This window comes from Diadema antillarum, unplaced genomic scaffold (genome assembly GCF_040938485.1).
Source record: "Diadema antillarum isolate AM-2024a unplaced genomic scaffold, OU_Dant_1.0 scf00000093, whole genome shotgun sequence".
Classification (NCBI taxonomy): Eukaryota; Metazoa; Echinodermata; class Echinoidea; order Diadematoida; family Diadematidae; genus Diadema; species Diadema antillarum.
The window spans coordinates 2917663-2937493 of record NW_027270982.1 but is presented as its reverse complement, the minus strand read 5'-3'; the positions used below and the strand labels follow the sequence as shown (position 1 = coordinate 2937493).

The 19831-nt window shown below is 41.1% G+C and overlaps 1 protein-coding gene across 1 annotated transcript in view; it reads right to left on the bottom strand.

The window, feature by feature from the left end:
- Positions 1-19831, bottom strand: part of LOC139718379 (uncharacterized) — a 94748-nt gene that overhangs the window by 50532 nt on the left and 24385 nt on the right. The window contains exon 3 of the mRNA XM_071629849.1: positions 2922-2955. Within this exon, the coding sequence (XP_071485950.1) occupies positions 2922-2955 (34 nt within the window). The remainder of the gene's footprint in view (positions 1-2921; positions 2956-19831) is intronic.

Genomic DNA, 19831 nt, shown 5'->3' with positions numbered 1-19831 from the left:
CAGCTCTTAAATCTACAGCTGAACATATGGGCATGCACAAACATTATCCACCCTTTTAGATCTGACGTGTCTGAAGGCCACCGATAGGCAATACGGGAGAGAAATTCCTCCTCTTTAAAGGTGCCCTTATGCCAAAAAAGCGATATAAACGTACCCTTTTTGCCATGGCTTTCAGCTGGTAAGAAATATGCTTACAACTATAAACTTGAATGATCCCAGATCCGGCGTTTATCTGCATGGACGCTATTTTAAGGGAGAGTGGAATAGACCATCTTTTGTTCAGACACTCCATAGTTGGATTTTGTGTGGTCTCACTGGATGTACTTGAATTCTTCGTTTTCGTGCGCTGAATTCTGAAGGGCTCCAAGCGGGGAAGAATGTGACCTAGGACTTACACCCGCGACGAGGTCTCATTTCTTTTTTTAGTCCCGTGAGCCTTTGCCGGGGAAAATTGAATGAATGGGCTTCTTTATTATCAAGTACCGAACATCATCTTAATGTTTCCGACCTAATATTTACCGGAACTTTCTCTCTCATTCTCTGCTGAAAAAAAAAAAAACAAACACAGGAGAAATGAAGTCAAGGACCTACAAAGATATCGAAAATATGATTAAAAAGAATATTGCAAGCTATGATTTCGTCTGTTCTACATAGTGTGCAATCACAGCCGCGCAAGTTCTATAGTGTATATCAAAGTAACCATGATATCAGAGCTAAATCGCTATATACGTCCAACAAATTATTATAATCATGCATATTCAGTGATGCAGGCGCGTAATTTGTACACCAAGTGGAGTCCGAGGAAAAGCGATTTATCCTTTCAAAATTATGATTTTTTTTTAAAGTTTTGGTTAACTCCATGAACCGTCAATCATCACTTCATAGGATGACTACAACAATTCGAGATGTCACACTTGTAGGACAACGAATTATTCATGGGGTTTCTTGATTTTTATTCCTTTTTCATTTTTTACCTTTTTTTTTAAAAGCCAAACGTGTGTGTGTGTGTGTGTGTGTGTGTGTGTGTGTGTGTGTGTGTGTGTGTGTGTGTGTGTGTTGGGTAGGGGGACCTGCAGTCTCAGCTTGCTATGTACAGCTGTACATTAAATAAGCAAATCAAAACAGGAAGTGGAAGAATCAACTTCGTTACACTACACTTTCATGACAAAATAAAGGGAGTCCTAAGAATTGCAAAGAAACGCCACAAAACATAAAGGAGAGCTTTTCTCCAAAGAATAGTCGTACTTGAATAACTATGACTGTTAACATGAGGTTAGACAATATTGTCCAACAAACAAAATAAGCTAGCTTGATATCAGCAGTGGATTAACTCACCCAACCCATTTTGGGGGGAGAATAGAATGATCAGGTATGTCTTAGAGTCCCCTTTTCATTTCTTGAAATCCTTTACACACTCTGCACTTTCAAGTATGTTGACCTATATCCTCCATGACTTTGAAATCACTCGCATAGTAGTCCTGGGGGTGTTTCATGAAGCTGTTCGTAAAGTTACGAACGACTTACGAGCGACTGGTGATTAGTTCTTGTGCTGAATTATGGAAATTCTGATAAGTATAGCACATCAGAACTGATCACCAGTCGCTCGTAAGATGTTCGTAACTTTACGAATAGCGTTAATAAAACAGGGCCTTGTTCTGTTTTTTTACTGCCGACTTCTTGTTTGGAAAGAAATATTTTGGTGTTTTTTTTCCTCTCTGCCTCAAATGTCTTAAACAATGGTGTTATAAACATGCATTGCACCAACGGAGCCGTTTTATAGCGCTATTACACACAAAAATATATAACGAAAGCAAATTTGTAGATCAAACACAATCGCCTCCCAACCCATCGAATTTGGATTCATACGACTTGTGTTTGACTTTTACGCTTGAAATGAAATATGGCTTTTTGTACAGATGGTTTAAGGATACTCAAACCATACAGTCTAGCCGGAGTCGCAGGTGAGTTTCCTTGGCATGGCGGACATGATAACTAGTTTCGATGACTCTGTGGGCTATCTGTGATTTTGTTTTCTCGGTTTTCTTTTCCCCTTCATTTTGTCTTCCTCTTTTTTTTTTTCCTGTGGCTGACTGATCGAAACCAGGCAAACCATTATCATTTGTCACATTCCGGGCCAGAGATTATGTATTTAGCTTCCACGTTGGTATATGGGCGTGTCCAACAGACGTTTCAAAATATAATTTGTTGTCCCATCTTTCTTGCCTCCAAACCACACCCTGCTCATAGGAGGTGTGAGAGGAGAGACACTCTCTCCCCTGCCCTACTTATTCTACTCGACGTGGAGCTCAAGTTCTATAGTGGAACTGAAAATATACCTCGAACGAACTTCACATTTGCCTGTCGTGCAATTAACTTTACGAGCGAGTGGTATTTGTCAATGCGTATAGTTTGTCGTATTTCAGTCAGGCCATTGACTATCGTTATTTAGCTTTCCACTCTGCCGAGGTTAGCTGATGAAAGAAGGATAATGATTTGGCTGACATGGCTGACGAACCGTTTCGCAATTGTGCATGCACGCTGGTTCATGCTCCTATGTAGGCTGAAGTCTTTTAATCAGTTTCATTAATGAAACTAATGAGGTATGAATCGAACCAGAACATTGCCAAGTTAGCGCACTCGGAGCAATAATGCTAGAGTCCACAAGACAGAGCAGGTCAGGTTGTCTCCGGGTGTTTGCACACACACACATACGCACTCACTGTTGTGAGATCAAACGGAGTCCATATGTTATAGCTCCATGGTTGCAATGCCATCTTACCAGGGGCTCTAGTTACATAGAGATCACAGCGTTTTACACAGTCACGTTTTGTTTTTGTTTGTTTGTTTGTTTGTTTGTTTGTTTGTTTGTTGTTGGTTTTTTTTTTTTTTGGGGGGGGGGTATTTCAACCATGCACACTTACCTCAGATTCGTGAGGATGTCGAGAAGCTTGAGACCTGAGCAAGGGAGAGAGAAAACAGGAGAAATGGGTAATAACATCGTCATTGTGTGTTCCCTTGCATAAATTCTGTAAACGTAGGAAATGTCATTAAACAGGTGCTGTTAGAAACCATCAGAATATCTTCAGAGAAGCTGCTTTCTGTTCGAAAAACGACATGAACATACTTAATTTTCCGCTAATTAAATACTGAAGAGATTTAAGTTGGCATCACACTGACGAAATAATTCACTCTTTTTACTTGGGTATTTATAGACTCAGCTTAAAGCTGCGTTTTTGCGATTTTTGCCTAAAATGGCAAAGTTGTGAGCTCAATGGGAACCTTCACTTTTGTCGGAGTTATCCGTTGCTTAGCCTCACTTTCAGAAAGTTTCCTGCTCATGATTTAAGTTCTCTGAAGTGCAGTTGTAAGATTGACGGTGTAAAATTTGTTGACGCTTTTAACCAAAGTTCATAAAGTCAAACTCATCGGACTCACGACCATGGCGTGAAACTCACACGAAAGGATTAAAGGTAAGCACTTGTCATGATGGCAGGTGGTAGAAAGGCACCACGGATATCGATAGCGGTTGGAAGGAATCGAATTGAACTCTTAACTATCATCGTGGCTACATGGGATGGCGAGTTTATTGCAGGCTCGACACATGGTCATACTTTGATCGTTGTTGATGCCGAAAGATCGCCAAACTGTTGTCGAAAGCCGATGTGTGCTTCAAAAAACCCAATATTTCGCTGAGTTTCAGCTTTTCTTAAAATGGTACATGTCATGGAAAATGGAGTGTTTGTCATTATATGGTAAGAACGATTTCGGCTTCTTTGATGGGTCCGTCAATAAATGGACCTAATATGTGCCGCGTGTCTGGTTCGACGGCCATTTTGAGATCTTCCGAATACCCCCACGCAAGGTCTCTCGGGAAAAGGCGTGCCAGTACTTCACGCCAGATTTACAATGGCTAAGCTCAGTGAAAACACGACGAAGAGCACGTTTTCGGGGTCACAGTCTCTTGCTACAGTACGTTGAATTTCTCCGAGAGGCTTGGCCGGCGACTTCTGGAATTTGTTACCGCATTCCTAGGGTATTTTCTTCCTTTTCATGGCCTACACCGACAACAAAATTGACAGATTACCATGCCGAAATTGCGCCGCGCGTCACGACGCATTTGCGAATCTTTGCCGACAATATTGTGTATACATCGTCATGCTCAGGAGGATTCAAGCAAAAGATGGTCAGTCTGCGCATCCAAAACTTTCAGAGAGGTCAAATCTGACTCGGAATGAAAACATGCTCCACTACAAAGATCAAGCTGACCCCGACGTGCGACTTGATATCCGATTAGAAGAACTAAAACCCAACTCATCTACATCTCAAGCCGTTGAATGAAATAAGAAGGTTTAAGGAAGGTGACAATGATGACGATACAAATTATGACGACGATGACGACCGCGATGATGATTTGATAATGATGATAATGATAACGATGATAAATACATGACTACATAAATAAATAGATGAAGTAAGCAAGGAATGTCTAGGAAGTCACAATGAGAACAAATATAATTATCAAGGTATGCGATTAGTTTGATCTTGAAATTTGTTTGGGATGAATACCCGCCATTTTACATGTTTCAGTGGCTTCTGTACAGTAATTTCAATTGAGCTTTTAGTCGATCTACAACAAGGTTCAAAAACATACCAGCTGTGAATATATGTGATCCGAAGCGTGCATTCGCATGCAGTTCAGACAAAACTCGAATAACATCTGAAATTCATACAATATGATAATGTCAAGCAGTAAATGATTACGTCTTTAATGGAAGCTATGCACTCTACCTTCACAACCCTGAATATAAGCCAAAGTCACGAATAGGAAGTGGCAGCTTAAATGTGCCTTCAGGGGCTGTGTAAATCCATGTAAACCCAAGATCTCAGGACAAATTCACCGGAACAATAAAACAAAAAGGGTCTTCTAAGCCCCAGGCCTAAAATTCGCAATAACACGCTTTCGCGCCAGCGCAAATGTTTCTCATTTTCCCTTTCGAAGGGGGCAGGGTACCTCGACGGACTCCAAAGTCCGCCGAGGCGCTGGCTGTTCCCATTTCTTTGTTCTCGCTCACTCAAGTTCAAATCAACCCCGCTTGACCCCAAATAAGCGAAAGGACCCCTCTAACCCCATTTTGGGGGTTGTCCCATGGGTCACTCCTCACCGCTTCTCGCACTCCGAATAGCACCGCTCCGCTTGGCAAGATGATGACAACATGGAAATCATTTTTCTCTTGACGGTAATTGCTCTCACGACGCGACCTCAACTTGAGAGTTCATTCTCAATGAGAGCAATTCGATTATATCAAAATGTAGTTGAAATTGCCCAACCGGCTGATCCATGCCGTCAAATGTGTGACAAATAGGTCTAGACTAAAGTAAAGAACGAAAAGGAGTAATACGCATTTCGCGCTTACTCAGATCATTCAATTATGGGCACGTAATAACTGGCATGTTGACGGCAATTGTAAACTTATGAGGAACGATTGTCGACAGGTCTGAAATTATGCGGAATCCACAATCTTGTGCGCGATCAAATCTGAAATACATGTACATTGAGGTTGCAAAACTCCCCAAGTGTCCCCGATAAGGCAATCCTAAAACATTAAAATAAGTAGGTCTTTTAGGCCACTATTGGTACTCTTGAGCCAGTATTTTCCTGCTTCGTTCCACTTTTGAAGAGCATTCTATTGCCCCTAAATGTGCTACCAACCATGCCGACAGAAAGGTAGGGAACACTAACTCCGCCATCTCCCACCCCCACCCTGCTCAATTCGTTTTGAATTTCTCCTTTAGGTCATGTTCATTGAGCTTTTGAGAGCTCAGTGTTGGCGCTTCACGCAGTGAATTAGTACTTTCGATCACATGATATACGCCTAAATATGAAAAAAGCAACCCAAAACTCTATATTTTCTTCCAGCTTGAAGCTATGTGACATGCCAAAAATATTTCCCAAAGATTGTTAGCATACTTCCAGAATTCGATACGTGGGTAGAATTCTTTGTGCGGCACGGTGTCAGAGGCTAAGTCCTTAAGGAGATCTCTTACGGTGCTGCATGGTGTTTTGACAGAGATATTGTTCCATAATCCTTCACAGCGAGTCAACGAGTGACGAGTCAGAAATGATATCGTGACAACATTCCCGCGCGGAGACAAAAGCGACAATAGGAATTTTGAGGTGAGGGCGCTTTTCACTTTCACGCCAGAACCTTCGCTGTCACGCCAGGCAGTACCGAACAACCGTTGCTATTCACTACCACCTCCGATTCCTCCGCCATCTTTATAATTATGCACAGACAATGGCAAGATAAACAGAAATGCACATTTGGAGATTCTACGGAAAAATGTGAACGAAATTTGTGCGAGTGCAAATTTTTTCCACGACTATCCTCTGCCACCTGTACTACGTAATTATGTTCGTATCAATCCCGCAATCAATTCATCAAATCATGTATAAGTGCCCTTGCTGCGACATCCTGGCTAATTACGATCAATCTTAGCAGGAAGGTGGTTTCCTTGATTTTAGCAGGGAGGTGAGATGTCCTCACCTCCCTGATTTTAGTCTGATGCACAACAACATGACATGTGGGCAGATCTATAAGCATCTGGACTCTGTCATGCCTAGAAGCTGTAATCTGATGGCACTTGGAACAATTGGTGATGGAAGAGCGTTATTATTTTTCGAAAACGCATTCATTTACATACATAACTTTGAAGTAAACTTAGGCCCTATATCCTCATTTCAGGATGAAGTCTGAGAGACATTGGGAACAAAAGTTAAGAAAGTTACACCAGTTTGAATACACAAACACGACTAACTTTTGCTTTTACTTTGTATGAAGAAATCAACTTCTTTTGGAAGAATGATGTGTAATGAAGCAGTCCTAAATACATTATTTCTATAGTTGCAAAGACAAAGAAAACTTACACGACAATGCGACGTTTTCAATGATTTCGCCCAAAAATCAAACGAGGAGCATGACAAATGGCATAACTCACGTACTATGAACGATTCGTTTCAAAGAGCCCTTTGGAAACCGCTCTGGTTGTCAAACCGACATTCAAGTGATATGAATTTCACCTTCAGGCGCACTCTCCTCTGAAGTATTTGTGTGTTTTGTTCTCGTACGACATGGGATTTGGTTGTTCTGCTGGGCTGATAAGTCACACTTCTGTCCGTGTACTCTCCACATGGGTGCTAGACATGGACCCAATTCCTGCAGATCTTTATGAATCTTTTAGTTTTCTTTACTGAGGGATATTTCTCTGCGATAAGAGATCAATTTTGCCCTTCTGAATGATGTCTTAATTTTGACTTCATATGTCTGTAGGAGAAGATAAACAGCCAGAGTGATTTTCTTCCTTCCACCAATTTTCTTCTAATTCCTCGACGACTGAAAATATCTAGGCCTATAATATTTTATTTCATTTTCAACACATGCGAGTACAACATTTGAATACACATATACTAATGATACAACAATGCAATGACAAACAAACTATGAAAAATAATAAAAGTTTGTAATTTCAAGACAAGTACGGAAAAAATGGTTGGAAATGGAGGGGACTGCTCAAAAGCAGAGCTTGTAGTCTGCAGTCCCTTCATTAAAGAAAACAACTGTAGTTACAATACAAAACTGATAAACGAGGCAAAGAAAGTAAAGTAAGACAGAGACAAAGTAGGGCCTACCCACATACAAAGACAGCTTCCTTGTAATGAGGGAAAGAGGAAAGGTAAGTAAGTGTGGAATGAATGACAGGAGGAGACTACCTTCACGGTGGACAGAGAAAAGCGAGAGGGAAGAGGAAGATGATGGGTCAAAACCGGGGCACGTGAGGCATGAGATATAAGCTCCCCAAAATAAAGGAGTGTAGGAGAATGCTTATGTAAAACATCAACATTTTCTTTTAGTGTGCCCATGATCAAAATCAGATCATTTCTGTCTCTCAAGTAGATCAACCACTATCAAGTGCCTTCACAAGAGCTGATAATCGACATTGACGCCTAAATGATAACAAAGATCAACGTTACTTATTTCAACTAACTTTTATCTGCTAGATCAAGGAAGTAATGGCAGATCAAAATCAAGCACCACTTAAACCAATCATCATAGTAGAGAGAGTTTTTTTTGGTGTTAGTCTCTAGTCCCAAGTTCAGCTTCCCTCGATATAACTGAGTCTAAACCAGATCAATCCGCTTTTACTGAAGTCAAGGTCATGAATAACATGTCAGCCGGTCGCTACATGCATTGTGGTGAATGTGAACTATTCCATACCGTAGAAAGGAGTATCGCGATAGTTATTTTCAACCTTTAATGACGATTTGCTGTTTACTTCTTTGCATTCTCATTCTTCTTTTTTCCCCTCCTCCTCGACTCCTCCTCCTCCTCTCCCTTTTTCTTCTTCTTCTAATTTCCTCGCTGATACAAGACGACAAAATAGGAAACCAACCACACTATTTCGTATTCAGAAAGTGACGCACAGTACTGATCAATCCTATAATGGATAGTCATGAACTATTAAGCATTATGATATGGTAACTAAGAAGTTTTAGTCAATGTATGAGTAGCCTCCATAACATTCTCAACATTCTCATTTGATGCTCAAATCGAACCGTTATGGTTTGTTCGTTTGTTTCATGTTTTCCCATCTGAGAAGATGGCTGGATAGCCCATAATATTCGACTGCAAGAGCTGGTCTTCCATAGGCAAATGATGGGGTCCAGTTGTATGTAAGGCGGGACCACTTCTCCAGGTACTGTAATCCACCCTGCTCGAATTAAGCGGGATCTTTTTCGTGCATGAGTTTTGACTCTTTCACACACGGGACCTCCATTAAGCATGTCCTATCTGAGGGACAGAGTGTTTTGCCTCTTACTAGAGGGGATGGGATGATTACACACAACATTGCTCAGTTAAGCCCTTTTTACACTTGTGTTTCTTAACCCCGGACTTTCTCTGACCCAGGACTATCGTTAGTCCCGTACCAATTTTTTCAGCTTTTTACACTGGCCAATTAGTCCCGTACTATCTCTTGTCCGGGGCTAAGGAGAAACTGACCTTTTTACACTCGTATTTCTTAGCCCCGGACTTTCCAAACCACATGAATATTCATGATTACGCTGTGTTCTGTACACGTACACGCACGCACCGGCAGCACTTGATTACCTCGTTTCTGATTGGTCAGTGAGGGTCGGACTTCGTCTCCGTCGCTTAGCCCAGATTATTTTTTCGTTCTGTTTACACTCACTTGCTTGGCACCGCAATTGCGGTGCAAACCCTGCTATTTTGCAGGGCCAGATAGTACCGGATTAACGGTGGGGCTAGCCCACTTTCGCAAAAACGAGTGTAAACAGAAAGTGGGCTAAGGATAGTCCCGTACCAACGGTGGGGCTAAGGCCCCCCCCCCCCCCCTTAGCCCCACCGTTGGTACGGGACTAAGCACAAATTTACAAGTGTAAAAAGCCCTCAAGACTCGGGAATCGAACTCGGGTCCTTTGGATCTAGACGCAGACGCGCTACCAACTGCTATGAGTCAAATGACTGTCCTGGTTACTTCGGCTGAGATCGATTATGCAGTGTACAATTTGATATACAGAAGTGTATTTGGTCGCCGACATTTCCGCTGTATCGCAACCAGAGAGGTTGAAAGGAGATTTGCCACTTCCTTGGTGCAACATGTGTATGTTTGAGAATGCACGCGCGTTTCGAGGGGCGCGAACGGAGCCGGAAGTGGGCGCCAATTTACAGAAGCGGAGGAACCAGTTCGGCGGTCAGAATGATATGCACTTTATCAAAGAAATTAAATGAATAGTTACCAAGGGTGAAGAACACACCTGAGATGATTTGAATGTGTCGTTTCTCAACCTTAAATTTTGTTTTCAAGATAACAATGCTCTACGAAGCAATTAATTAACGTTTTCATTAGTACAGGGCTGGTGCCATTATAGCTATACTTGATGCAGACGTTGCGATATTTTACTGCAACAAACATTGTGGTTTTTGACAAGAACTAATATGAACGAATCGTGACCGTTCTGACCCTACTGCTATATACCTAATACCATGATTACACGATCATTCCTAGAGATAACTCGTAAATTCAAACTTTTATCTCATCCAAAGGGCAATGTTTCGTTGGAGTTAGAACACGAATGCTGATCTCACCACAAGTTAACGCGTCTTTTAAGACAACGTACAATATGCAACAACTAGTACTTTCAAGGTCCAATATCATATTTTCTCACCCTCGTTGAATTAGAGGTTGCCACCATAACCTATGAATCTTAAAACGACGAAACACGGTTCAAGGCTACTAATCCCGGATTTTTAATGGATTTCAAGATCCTATTTAATCGTAAATTGTCACTAGGGTGTTCTTTGTACGGATAAGAGAGAACAAAAATATGAAGGAACCTTAAGTACATGATCATTTCGAGGGTTTTGTTTAACCTTGGAGCTACGTGCTGCTCTACGGTTTAACCAGGGAGGTTAGACAAAACATCTCCCTGGTTAAACTCTGCTTCCCTTCTATTCTTTGCTAGCGGAACTCCGCGGTTTGGCGCCAAGAGAACTCACCGTACGAGTTGCGCTTGAGAAGCTGATCCACGTACGAGTCTTGCGCTTCGAGCAGGTACTGCTCGAGCTGCGCCGCCATCAAGTGCACCCGGTTGCTCAGCTGGCGACTCTCCATCTTCCCTGCCTGAAGTGTCTTTGTCTCCTTGGCAACCGACTTTGTTAAAAAGTGGGCGGAGTCGTTTTCAGCTGGCGTATAAAAACACAATTACTCCTCGTCTTGCTGGCATTCAAAGAGATTGTCTGACATGAATGAGCTGACGAATAGAGGAAGTTTGGATGAGCCAAGTTAAGATGATAATAGATGCGCTTCGCAATGGTAAAGTACAGATGAAGCGATTCCAGCGAGTAGTGTCGAGAACTGTCTCAGCGGTCGGGGTCCAGGCTAATATCGATAAAATGGCTCTGGCTCTTAAAGTGCTGGCCTGCAGATACGACCAAACGGCCGAAGTATAGGTTGAGAACGAAATTGTGGCATTGTGATGAGCTTGCCTGATATCAAGTGCCGATGTCAAGGCATATTCTTCGGTCCTTCCGTCAGAAGGAACAGAACGAAGTGCAAGGGAAGTAGCCAGGAGGCGGCAGGTGAATCTGGTATCACGACGGACTGATAACCTGACGTCTGACTGAACAATGCATCTGACAGCCGAAGCAGTTATCCAACTTTTCGCGTTGCCTTTGCCCCCTTTGAATATCACACACACACACACGGTTTTCTAATTGTCTCCGAGACTTCGGATGCACATTCGCTGTTAACCTTCCTTTACAAACACAGTTGGCAACGGTGTGATTAACAAAAAAGAGGTAAAAGGGGAAAAAGTCCAAGAGGGAGACGGGGGGGGGGGGGGGGGAGAACTGAAAGAGGAAGAAGAAAGAAAGACCCTCGTTATATGTTTGGCAAGCGACAAACGCTCGCTTCCGCGCCAGCTACTGATGTTATCGGAACCCTCTTTTGTTTTGGGAATTTTCGACAAGAGAACTTTCATAATTGCTGTCATCTTCTGGTAGCGTTGTCAAAAGATTGCAATGGTGTTCCTGACATTTTCTTTCGCTCCAATACGCTAATGAATTGAGTCCCACGGTAAAAGGGCGCATCACACCTGGCTCCGAGCAGTTTTAGGACACATTCTTTTTATCTGGTTCAGTCATAGCAATGCACGAAAGAAGATTTTTGTATCTGAATATCGTTACATTAATAAATGTTTTCTTTTTGAGGGATCAAAATAGATATACCGCTTATTACTTTTGTTAAACAGGTTAAGGTACTTTCTGCAGATTACATTTCGTTGCAGCAAAATTATACTAAAGAAGGACTTAGTGAGATGGAATCATTTTATCCTAGGGCAGCAGTCTAGCATGAACTTTCATCAAATTAAATCAAATACATATCTTTTATTCGAAATGGTCAGTGTTCCTTGATGATCTGATTATAACTTATTGTAAGGGCTCTGTAACTTGGATTGACAGGTGCAGTATACTCTAATGAAGATATCAAGTTTGCCATGGTTTCTTTTTGTGTATGAGATGATTTGTGATAATTCTAATTTGTGGGCAGTTGTGTGAGGATGACGAATGTACACCATTATGAAAATTAACCCTAAGAACACCAAAGCCTAAACACACCATTGCTGTTATGTTAGAATAGGTTACCGTTGGTAATGATCAGGTTCACATGAACGTACAAAATATGAAGGTTAATTTCCACCGCTTGTCTAGCGAAGGTGTGTTTTTGCGTACACTGTATTTACTTTTTTTTCGTTAGGAATTTTGGACATTTATATAGTTAGCGAGAATTCCCCGAATGAAAATGTTTGATGTTGCAAGAAACCCTTTCCTGAAACAAAGTATGTCGCAATGTCATACTTTCCCATTCAACATTTCAGAAGATGTATATAATCGGGGTAGAAAACAAAAAAAGGTCATGTAGAATGTTATCCTCTACTTCCTCTGAAGAGTTTGGCAAACAGAAATCGACCCTACTGAATACATCTTGAGGAGGAGGATAATTATGCGTGTGTGTGTGTGTGCGTGTATTAACTTTATTAAAGAAAACAAGACAGTGATGCAATGAACATAGAGAAAGGAAGGCAAAATCTATGAAACCACCTGACGATGGCGTAAATGGTGAGTTTAAGAAAACAAGCACGTTATTTCACAGCCAGGATTTGCTCGAAAGTGGAAAAAAATTATCTTGAATGCAATATCTCCCCCTTTTCCCGCTCAGCGCGCCTGACCAAACATTGGCGTCGCACTTGCGAGTTTTTGGGCGACATTTGCAAGGTCATCGCTAAAGGTTGCGTTGGGGTCACGACAAAATCTACACGTCTGTTGCCCGTGATAGCAATAAACAGAGAAAGATGAAAGCGTTCAATTCCCTTTCCATGGATCAAAAAGTGCAATGTCTCCTATCGACATGACCGTGTATCCATATCACTCGACCAATCACTCCACCTAGTATTTTTGCCGTTCACAATTAAATAACCAAGGTCACGAATGGAGATGTTCTGTTTGTAATTAAGCGTTAGCATTAAGCACTCCGATACGATAATTGTTTCCACTCAATAGCATCAAAGACTTGGCAATGACCGATATTCAGAAGGGTTTCCGAGCTCCGAGAAAATGTTTTATGATTTGAGCGTGAGAATTCACGAAATGCTGTCCAGCCACATACAGACCTCGATCTACCAGAACCCCCCCCCCCCGAACAAAAGATTAAATGCCGTAACATTCTAGACGTTCTCATAAGATTTCTTTTCTTTACAAAACAAAAACAAAATCATATTCTACTGTCAAAATAAAACAAAAACAAAAACAAAAGCTCAGCTACAGAGAGCAATATCACGCAGAATGTTATGTCAATGTAATGTGACTTCATCGCTTGAGGGTCTTTTGATGCTTGCGTCATACACGTCGATTAATGCCAAAATTTAGCAGTCCTTCCCCCATTAGAGGTTACCGAAATTACAATGACATTGAACTCAAGATCATATGGATTCAAATATCAAAGGATCGTCTTCAAGTCTCCAAGAGACAAAAACCTATTGTCATCAATATGTGTTTGTAAATTGAAAAGAAAGGCCGACATGACTTGCAATCTACCGCATCTGTCATAAATATTCATTAAGGTTACACATTACAATCAGCCTTCTTAACATTCTTTTTTTTCTTCACCCATGATTTTCAGCTATTCAATAGCATGTGAGTGGAAAATAAGCAACAAATGCATGTCATGGTATTTTCCTTCGCATCACATTCGTGGTAAATTTACCCTATATACTTACTTCGGATATACCCATGGTATTGCGACAGACTTTTGCGTTTTCGTCTGTCGAGAGCTAATTAAATCGGCCTATACCAAAGTTCCCCCAAATACTTGAACATTTGGCCCGCGGTCTGTTTACCACTAACACCCGCGAGAATTAGTTGTTTTAAAGGAAACTAACAAAACAAAAAACAGCCATACATTTTTCACTGCATTGTCAATATCAAACACTCCGCGTTTTACGTATTCCTATTACACTTATTCCGGAGGTCATCAGAAAAAAAAAGAGAGACTAGTTTGATACTGGTTGACGCTGAGGTCATTAAGTGCGCCTTTACAACCCTAACAAGTAGAATTTTCCTGCTCGGGCAGATATTTACAAAATGCCACTTCAAAAGTTAAGAATTGACGGATAATACGCAGTCTCCGAATAGGCCAACAATGAGGTTGGGTTGATGTACCCTTTGTTGTTGTCCCAAGGCGCACCGCCCTCGCCCGACCGGCCGGTCAGTAGCCCGTGAACTGACCAGACTGGTCTCCCTCTCTCTCACTTATACAATAAAGTCACCCCAACCCCCTTATCCTGCCCCTTCAACAAATCATGTATGCTGGAATGAACTACCCCTCCCCCGAAGTCAGGAGAATCAGCGGCATATCATATTTTATGCATAATCAGAGATATTGACAAAGGAACTATAAACGATAGAGCACTTCCTTCCCCCTCCCCCAGCCTGCACAATTTCGTCATGCTTTCTTACAATCACTATTTCAAGTTGTAAGTGATAGTCACATCTTTTGGAAATCTTATCATTCAATCATGATATACATAACTGTATGTAGAGAGTATACCTAAACCACCTAATGTTGTTTCGTATTTCTCAGTTTATCTTCATTTTGAAGCATGTTCATTTCGTGGAATCTCTCAAACACCTGTTGATTCGGCTAAAATCGGAAACATCCCTGAAAAGTCCTTTTTTTAATTCATCAATGCCCCTTTGACTTGTAAATGTTTGAGGATTTTTAACAAAACATGAAAAAAAATTGTACGTTGAACGCTAATCAGCTGCACTTTCACCGAATGAACATGAGGAAAGATCAGAGTGCCTATTAGGTGCCGCTTCTACAACATGCCTTGTGCAATGATAGGCTTGAGGGGGATTTTTTAGGCAGCTGAACATAGCACAGGGGTAGGATTGGATTGAATTCTCTGCGCCTCTTTATCAACCCTGTCAGAACCAGAATGTATAATTTCCGTTGACATCGTAATCAAACAGGCTGCCGGCCGAATGGGGATTCCGCCAAATATAACTAATGTATAGATATCTCAGAGACTGGGAGGAGCAACGTGTACATTCTGGATCACAAGGTATGCATGGTATATAGTGGATATGGGACTTTTGATCAGAAGGTCATAAGTTCGAATCCTGTCTGCCCGTCGCTTTATACTTGCACTGTTGGATAAGATTCTTTCACCACCCATTTTGTCCCTCTTTCCATGGTGTGTGCTGGGGTACCTGGTAGGGCCAGGGAGGTGGGAAGCCTCCCTACATGGTAGGGCTGTGGTGAAAATGATAATCGGCTCCGTCCGTGGTTATAGTATTTGCACAATAGAGTCATATCATTGGTATTGTAGTTATTATTGATGTTGCCATTAATATCATTTTAATTCGTGTATCATCTGTTTTTGTTGGCATGCTTGGACTCGCAATTCCGTCTACATCAGCATAATATCTTGGCAACATATTCATGACGTGCAGTAAAAGTTTCAAATTCTGCGGTAACATATCTGTTGGCAAGTAAGTTTTGAGACTGCTCCACTTAAAGGGCCATGTGGCGCCACCATCTTTCGCTATTGAATAGTTCAGATGTTACAAGTTGAATCGTACGAGGTTCCACTCTGTATAAACGGGGAGGGAGGACGCAAGAATGTTTCGCCAGAGGGCTGAGCTCGCTACTACCCCATGCGGAGACACTTTACTGTGTTTCGGGTTAGACGAGGGTAATTCAGCGAGGAGGGATAACAATATCTCCTAATGATCATCAATCCAGGTTCTTCACTGAGCCTGAATTCAAATAGATAATATTGAAAAATTGCGGTCTTTAGACTTTTGCCGGCAGAGAAACGACGATCCATGTGACCCCGCCATTCTGCATTACTGGAAGACATTTGTCATCAGAGCATGCTGCATTATTCCCCTATAACCCAAGTGTCTCCAAAGGGTAAAAGCTTGCGCCTCTGGCAAGATGTTCTTCGTGTCCTACTTTCTTTCAGTCCTCGTCATAAACTTCTTTCTTACATTTCTTCGCATTATTTGAGCACACAGCTAGTTTGATTTTTTTTATATAGTGTTGAATAAGATCATGACAAGGCATTCATTTCAACCAACATTCCACTCGAAGACTTTTTTAATCCATATGAAACAACAACAACAACAACAAACAAACTGGTGTTCCCTTTATAGGCGTTCGACAAACATTTATCACTGTATATTATGAGTCATGGGAGCAACTTCACCTTTTTGAGTATTGCCCTGTAAACATCTTTGATGCTATATCACCACGAGCAACGTGCATTCTGGTTAGCCGAAACACCAATATAATGACTGAATCCCGTCTTATAACATTCATGAAACATACGAGTTAGATGGACAGCTAACACCGGTCATTGACTTTCTAGGGATGGAATCGCACTGAAATACGTCATAATAGGATTTTCGTTAGAGCAAGGAGTTACTGGTAACTCCTTGGTTAGAGTCTATATTATAATCGACCTTCGCTCAATCAACGTACAACGTACAACGTGTACACTTCACTTTTGGGGTAAAAAAAAAAAACACGAGTTGGGTGTGAGCAGTAAGTATACAGTGTATATAATTTGACGCGGGGGAGGAACAGACAGAGTTTGGGGTCAGGAAAGCTATGAGCCACTTGCTTCTTTTCGGAGTTGTACGTTACTGGAGTAAAATAACATTACCAGCATCAAATATTATCTATCAGAACCAACGTTATGTTGTGTACTGAACAAAAACGATGGATTTTGACTGTAATTTTTGAGACCTCAAGAAAAGAAACGTTGATGTGTGAATCACTGTCTATAATATAGATGCAATATTCAAGTGCATGCCTTATTAATTCATTCTTCTTTTATCCTCCATCTCTTGGTCCTCTTTCCTTTTCCATCTATCTTTCTGTCCCCATACTTTCTTTACAAGTGTCTCAATAAGTTTGTCCTCATGGGTTTCCCGCAAGTATTCATTCATCAATATTTTCCCCCTTTTTTTGGTGCGGTTTAAATGATTGTCAAAATAAGCATGTTTGCAATACAAACTTAATTATGATTTTTCCCCTTTTAATGCAGATGATCGGTAGACGCTTTTAAACGGGACGAAGCAATCAAAAAATTTTCTTTCCTGTGCGAACTTCTCATACGTCTATTTGCATTTCAATACCGCCACGAATATCTTTATATCATAAAGGGTAAAAACTGGGGACGGCCACTGGAATGTGTCATTCGGTTTGCGTATTGATGTAAATTTAGATCGGCAAACAGCGAAATGTGATCTTTTCGATTTCCCTTCTACGCCCGACTTACACAATATCCAAGTGTGGCGGTTCACACATTGGAAAGTACTCGTGTGTATATACAGGGTCCTATTGCTAGAAACTTTGCGTTTAAACGCAACTTGCAACTGATTGTCACTGGCCAATCAAAATCATTGTTGCATGCATGTCTTCTTAGTAGGGCAGACCCTGAGCCAATCAGAATGGTTGTTTCAAAATTAGCAATTATTTGCAATTGATTGCAACTTTCTTGCAACGGGGCCCAGGTCGTATAATTATAGCTTGTGGGCAAGACTCTGACCGCAGAGCTTTATACAACGCCTATATCTCTACAATGGCTCCGACAGAGGAGAACATTTAGATATTGCAACGTATCTTGGGTTTTTCTTTTGAACACATTTCAGTATTTATCTCAAACAACTGACTGTATTAAGGCATCAGAGAAATTCAATAAGAATAACATGTTTGTTCTGTTTGTTCTGTAAATAGAATGCAAATGAATCTCACCTTTGTTTTTCCATTCTTGATAGCTACACAACGAGTACATCTCTTGTAACATATAGCCTATATATAAAAGACTGCCTGATTTCAAAGAATGCACAACACAATATGGGATCATTATCTTTAAGCTGGAAATAAGGCAGCCACCTGCCCTTAATTATTATTGTCATGGTGCTTGATTTCAAGGTAGGTCGTTTGTCTCTCTCCCTCTCTTTTCTCTACGACGATGGCCTTCAAGCGAATTTAAACGTTATGGATTATGGTCATCAACAGTGCGCGCGCCTTCTATACGCACTTGACTAATGAAATGCGAGGAGAAGAAATTATCAATAGGAATATGTTTTGTTTCAGCGTATAGGCAACTCTTCCTGAATAACGTTTGTAAAGAAATGAGGAAATGAATAAGATGAAAGAAAGACAAGGGCAGGAGAAGGAGATGAAGAGATGGAAGAGAGAGAGAGAGAGAGAGAGAGACTCATCACACATCGTTGCCATGGCTACCTTGAAAACATACTACAAAAACGTTCCCAAAGCACGCACTAAATCGTATCGGGTCAATAAATTCCGCTCTAATCTCCACTCTTATTTGCTGACGTGACCTCAAAACTACCAGTCACCGACTTCTGTCCGCCAACAACTGACCAACCCTATACCGGAATGTCTTCACGCTTGCTAGCAGCTTGATCCTTTCAATTCAATTTTTGCGTTCACCTATTTCACGATGCGATCGGTCATTCAGCCACCGTTTTTCAACCAGAAACCCTAGCCCCCCTCCTTCCCCACCCCCCGAAAAAAGGAGAAAAGGTGTATCTATTAGACATTGTACCTGACAACGTTTAAACCCTCTTCCGACAGGTAAATAGTCCCAAGTTTATTCAGACGCTGTTATGACTTCCATCGTTCCCCCCTGAAACGAAAGACCAGATATCCTCTCGACTTCTAGATCGCTTCCGTGATGAAAGCAAAACAACAACATCTATTAATGAAGCGTTTTGTGAAAAAAAGGGAGGAAGACAAACGGTATTGTCTTTGCATTTGATCTTGGCTGTCCAAAAGTGTCGGGCTGAGCGCCTTCCTACACTTGCAATTATCGTCCACATCGTTAAACTAGGTTAACGGGAACACAGTCGCAAACCAGCGTCTACGTCCGAGCATTGTAATTGGTTGGCCATTCTGGTAGGCCAAACGGCCACCTTGAAATTGACTTTAGTACAGACTCTAACCCACTGGTGTCAATGACCGCCGCCTATTCGAAGTCCATCTTGTCTGATGGACGGCTCCCCTTGTACAACACAGGCGAAAAATCGGGCAAATCACGATAACATGTGGCGCGTGAGGTTAGCAAGGCTTCGGCGGCTGTGAAATACCATTAGTTTTTATAAGTCTGTGGTGTTCTCTGGATTTTTCAACTCAAGAAATTAGCCATGAAAGTTTATAGGGATCTTAGAACTATACTCTTTTGATGTTGAAATCACAGAATAGTCATGAACACGATAACAATGGAAACAATGATGATGATGATGTTGATGATGATAATATTAATGATGATTATGATGATGATGATGATAATAATAATAATAATAATAATAATAATAATAATAATAAAGATTAAATAATAATCATAATCATAATCATAATCATAATCATAGTCAGAGTGATAATGATAATAAATGTAATAATATGGTACAGATGGTCATGATAATGGAGATTATAATAATGTATATGCAAACACGTTCTTCACCTCACTAAAACAAATCAATATGTCCATTCTGTTTCGGAAATTGAACAAAAGTCTCACTTTGTAATTAATAATTGTTAATAGTAATGTATTAAAAAACTTTATTCTTATGCACCCGTGTTTTCTGGGTAGAAAAAAAAAATACTAGTAGCCCAGATTAGACCTAGCAAGCCAGGAAGAAATTGAGCTACACTACGA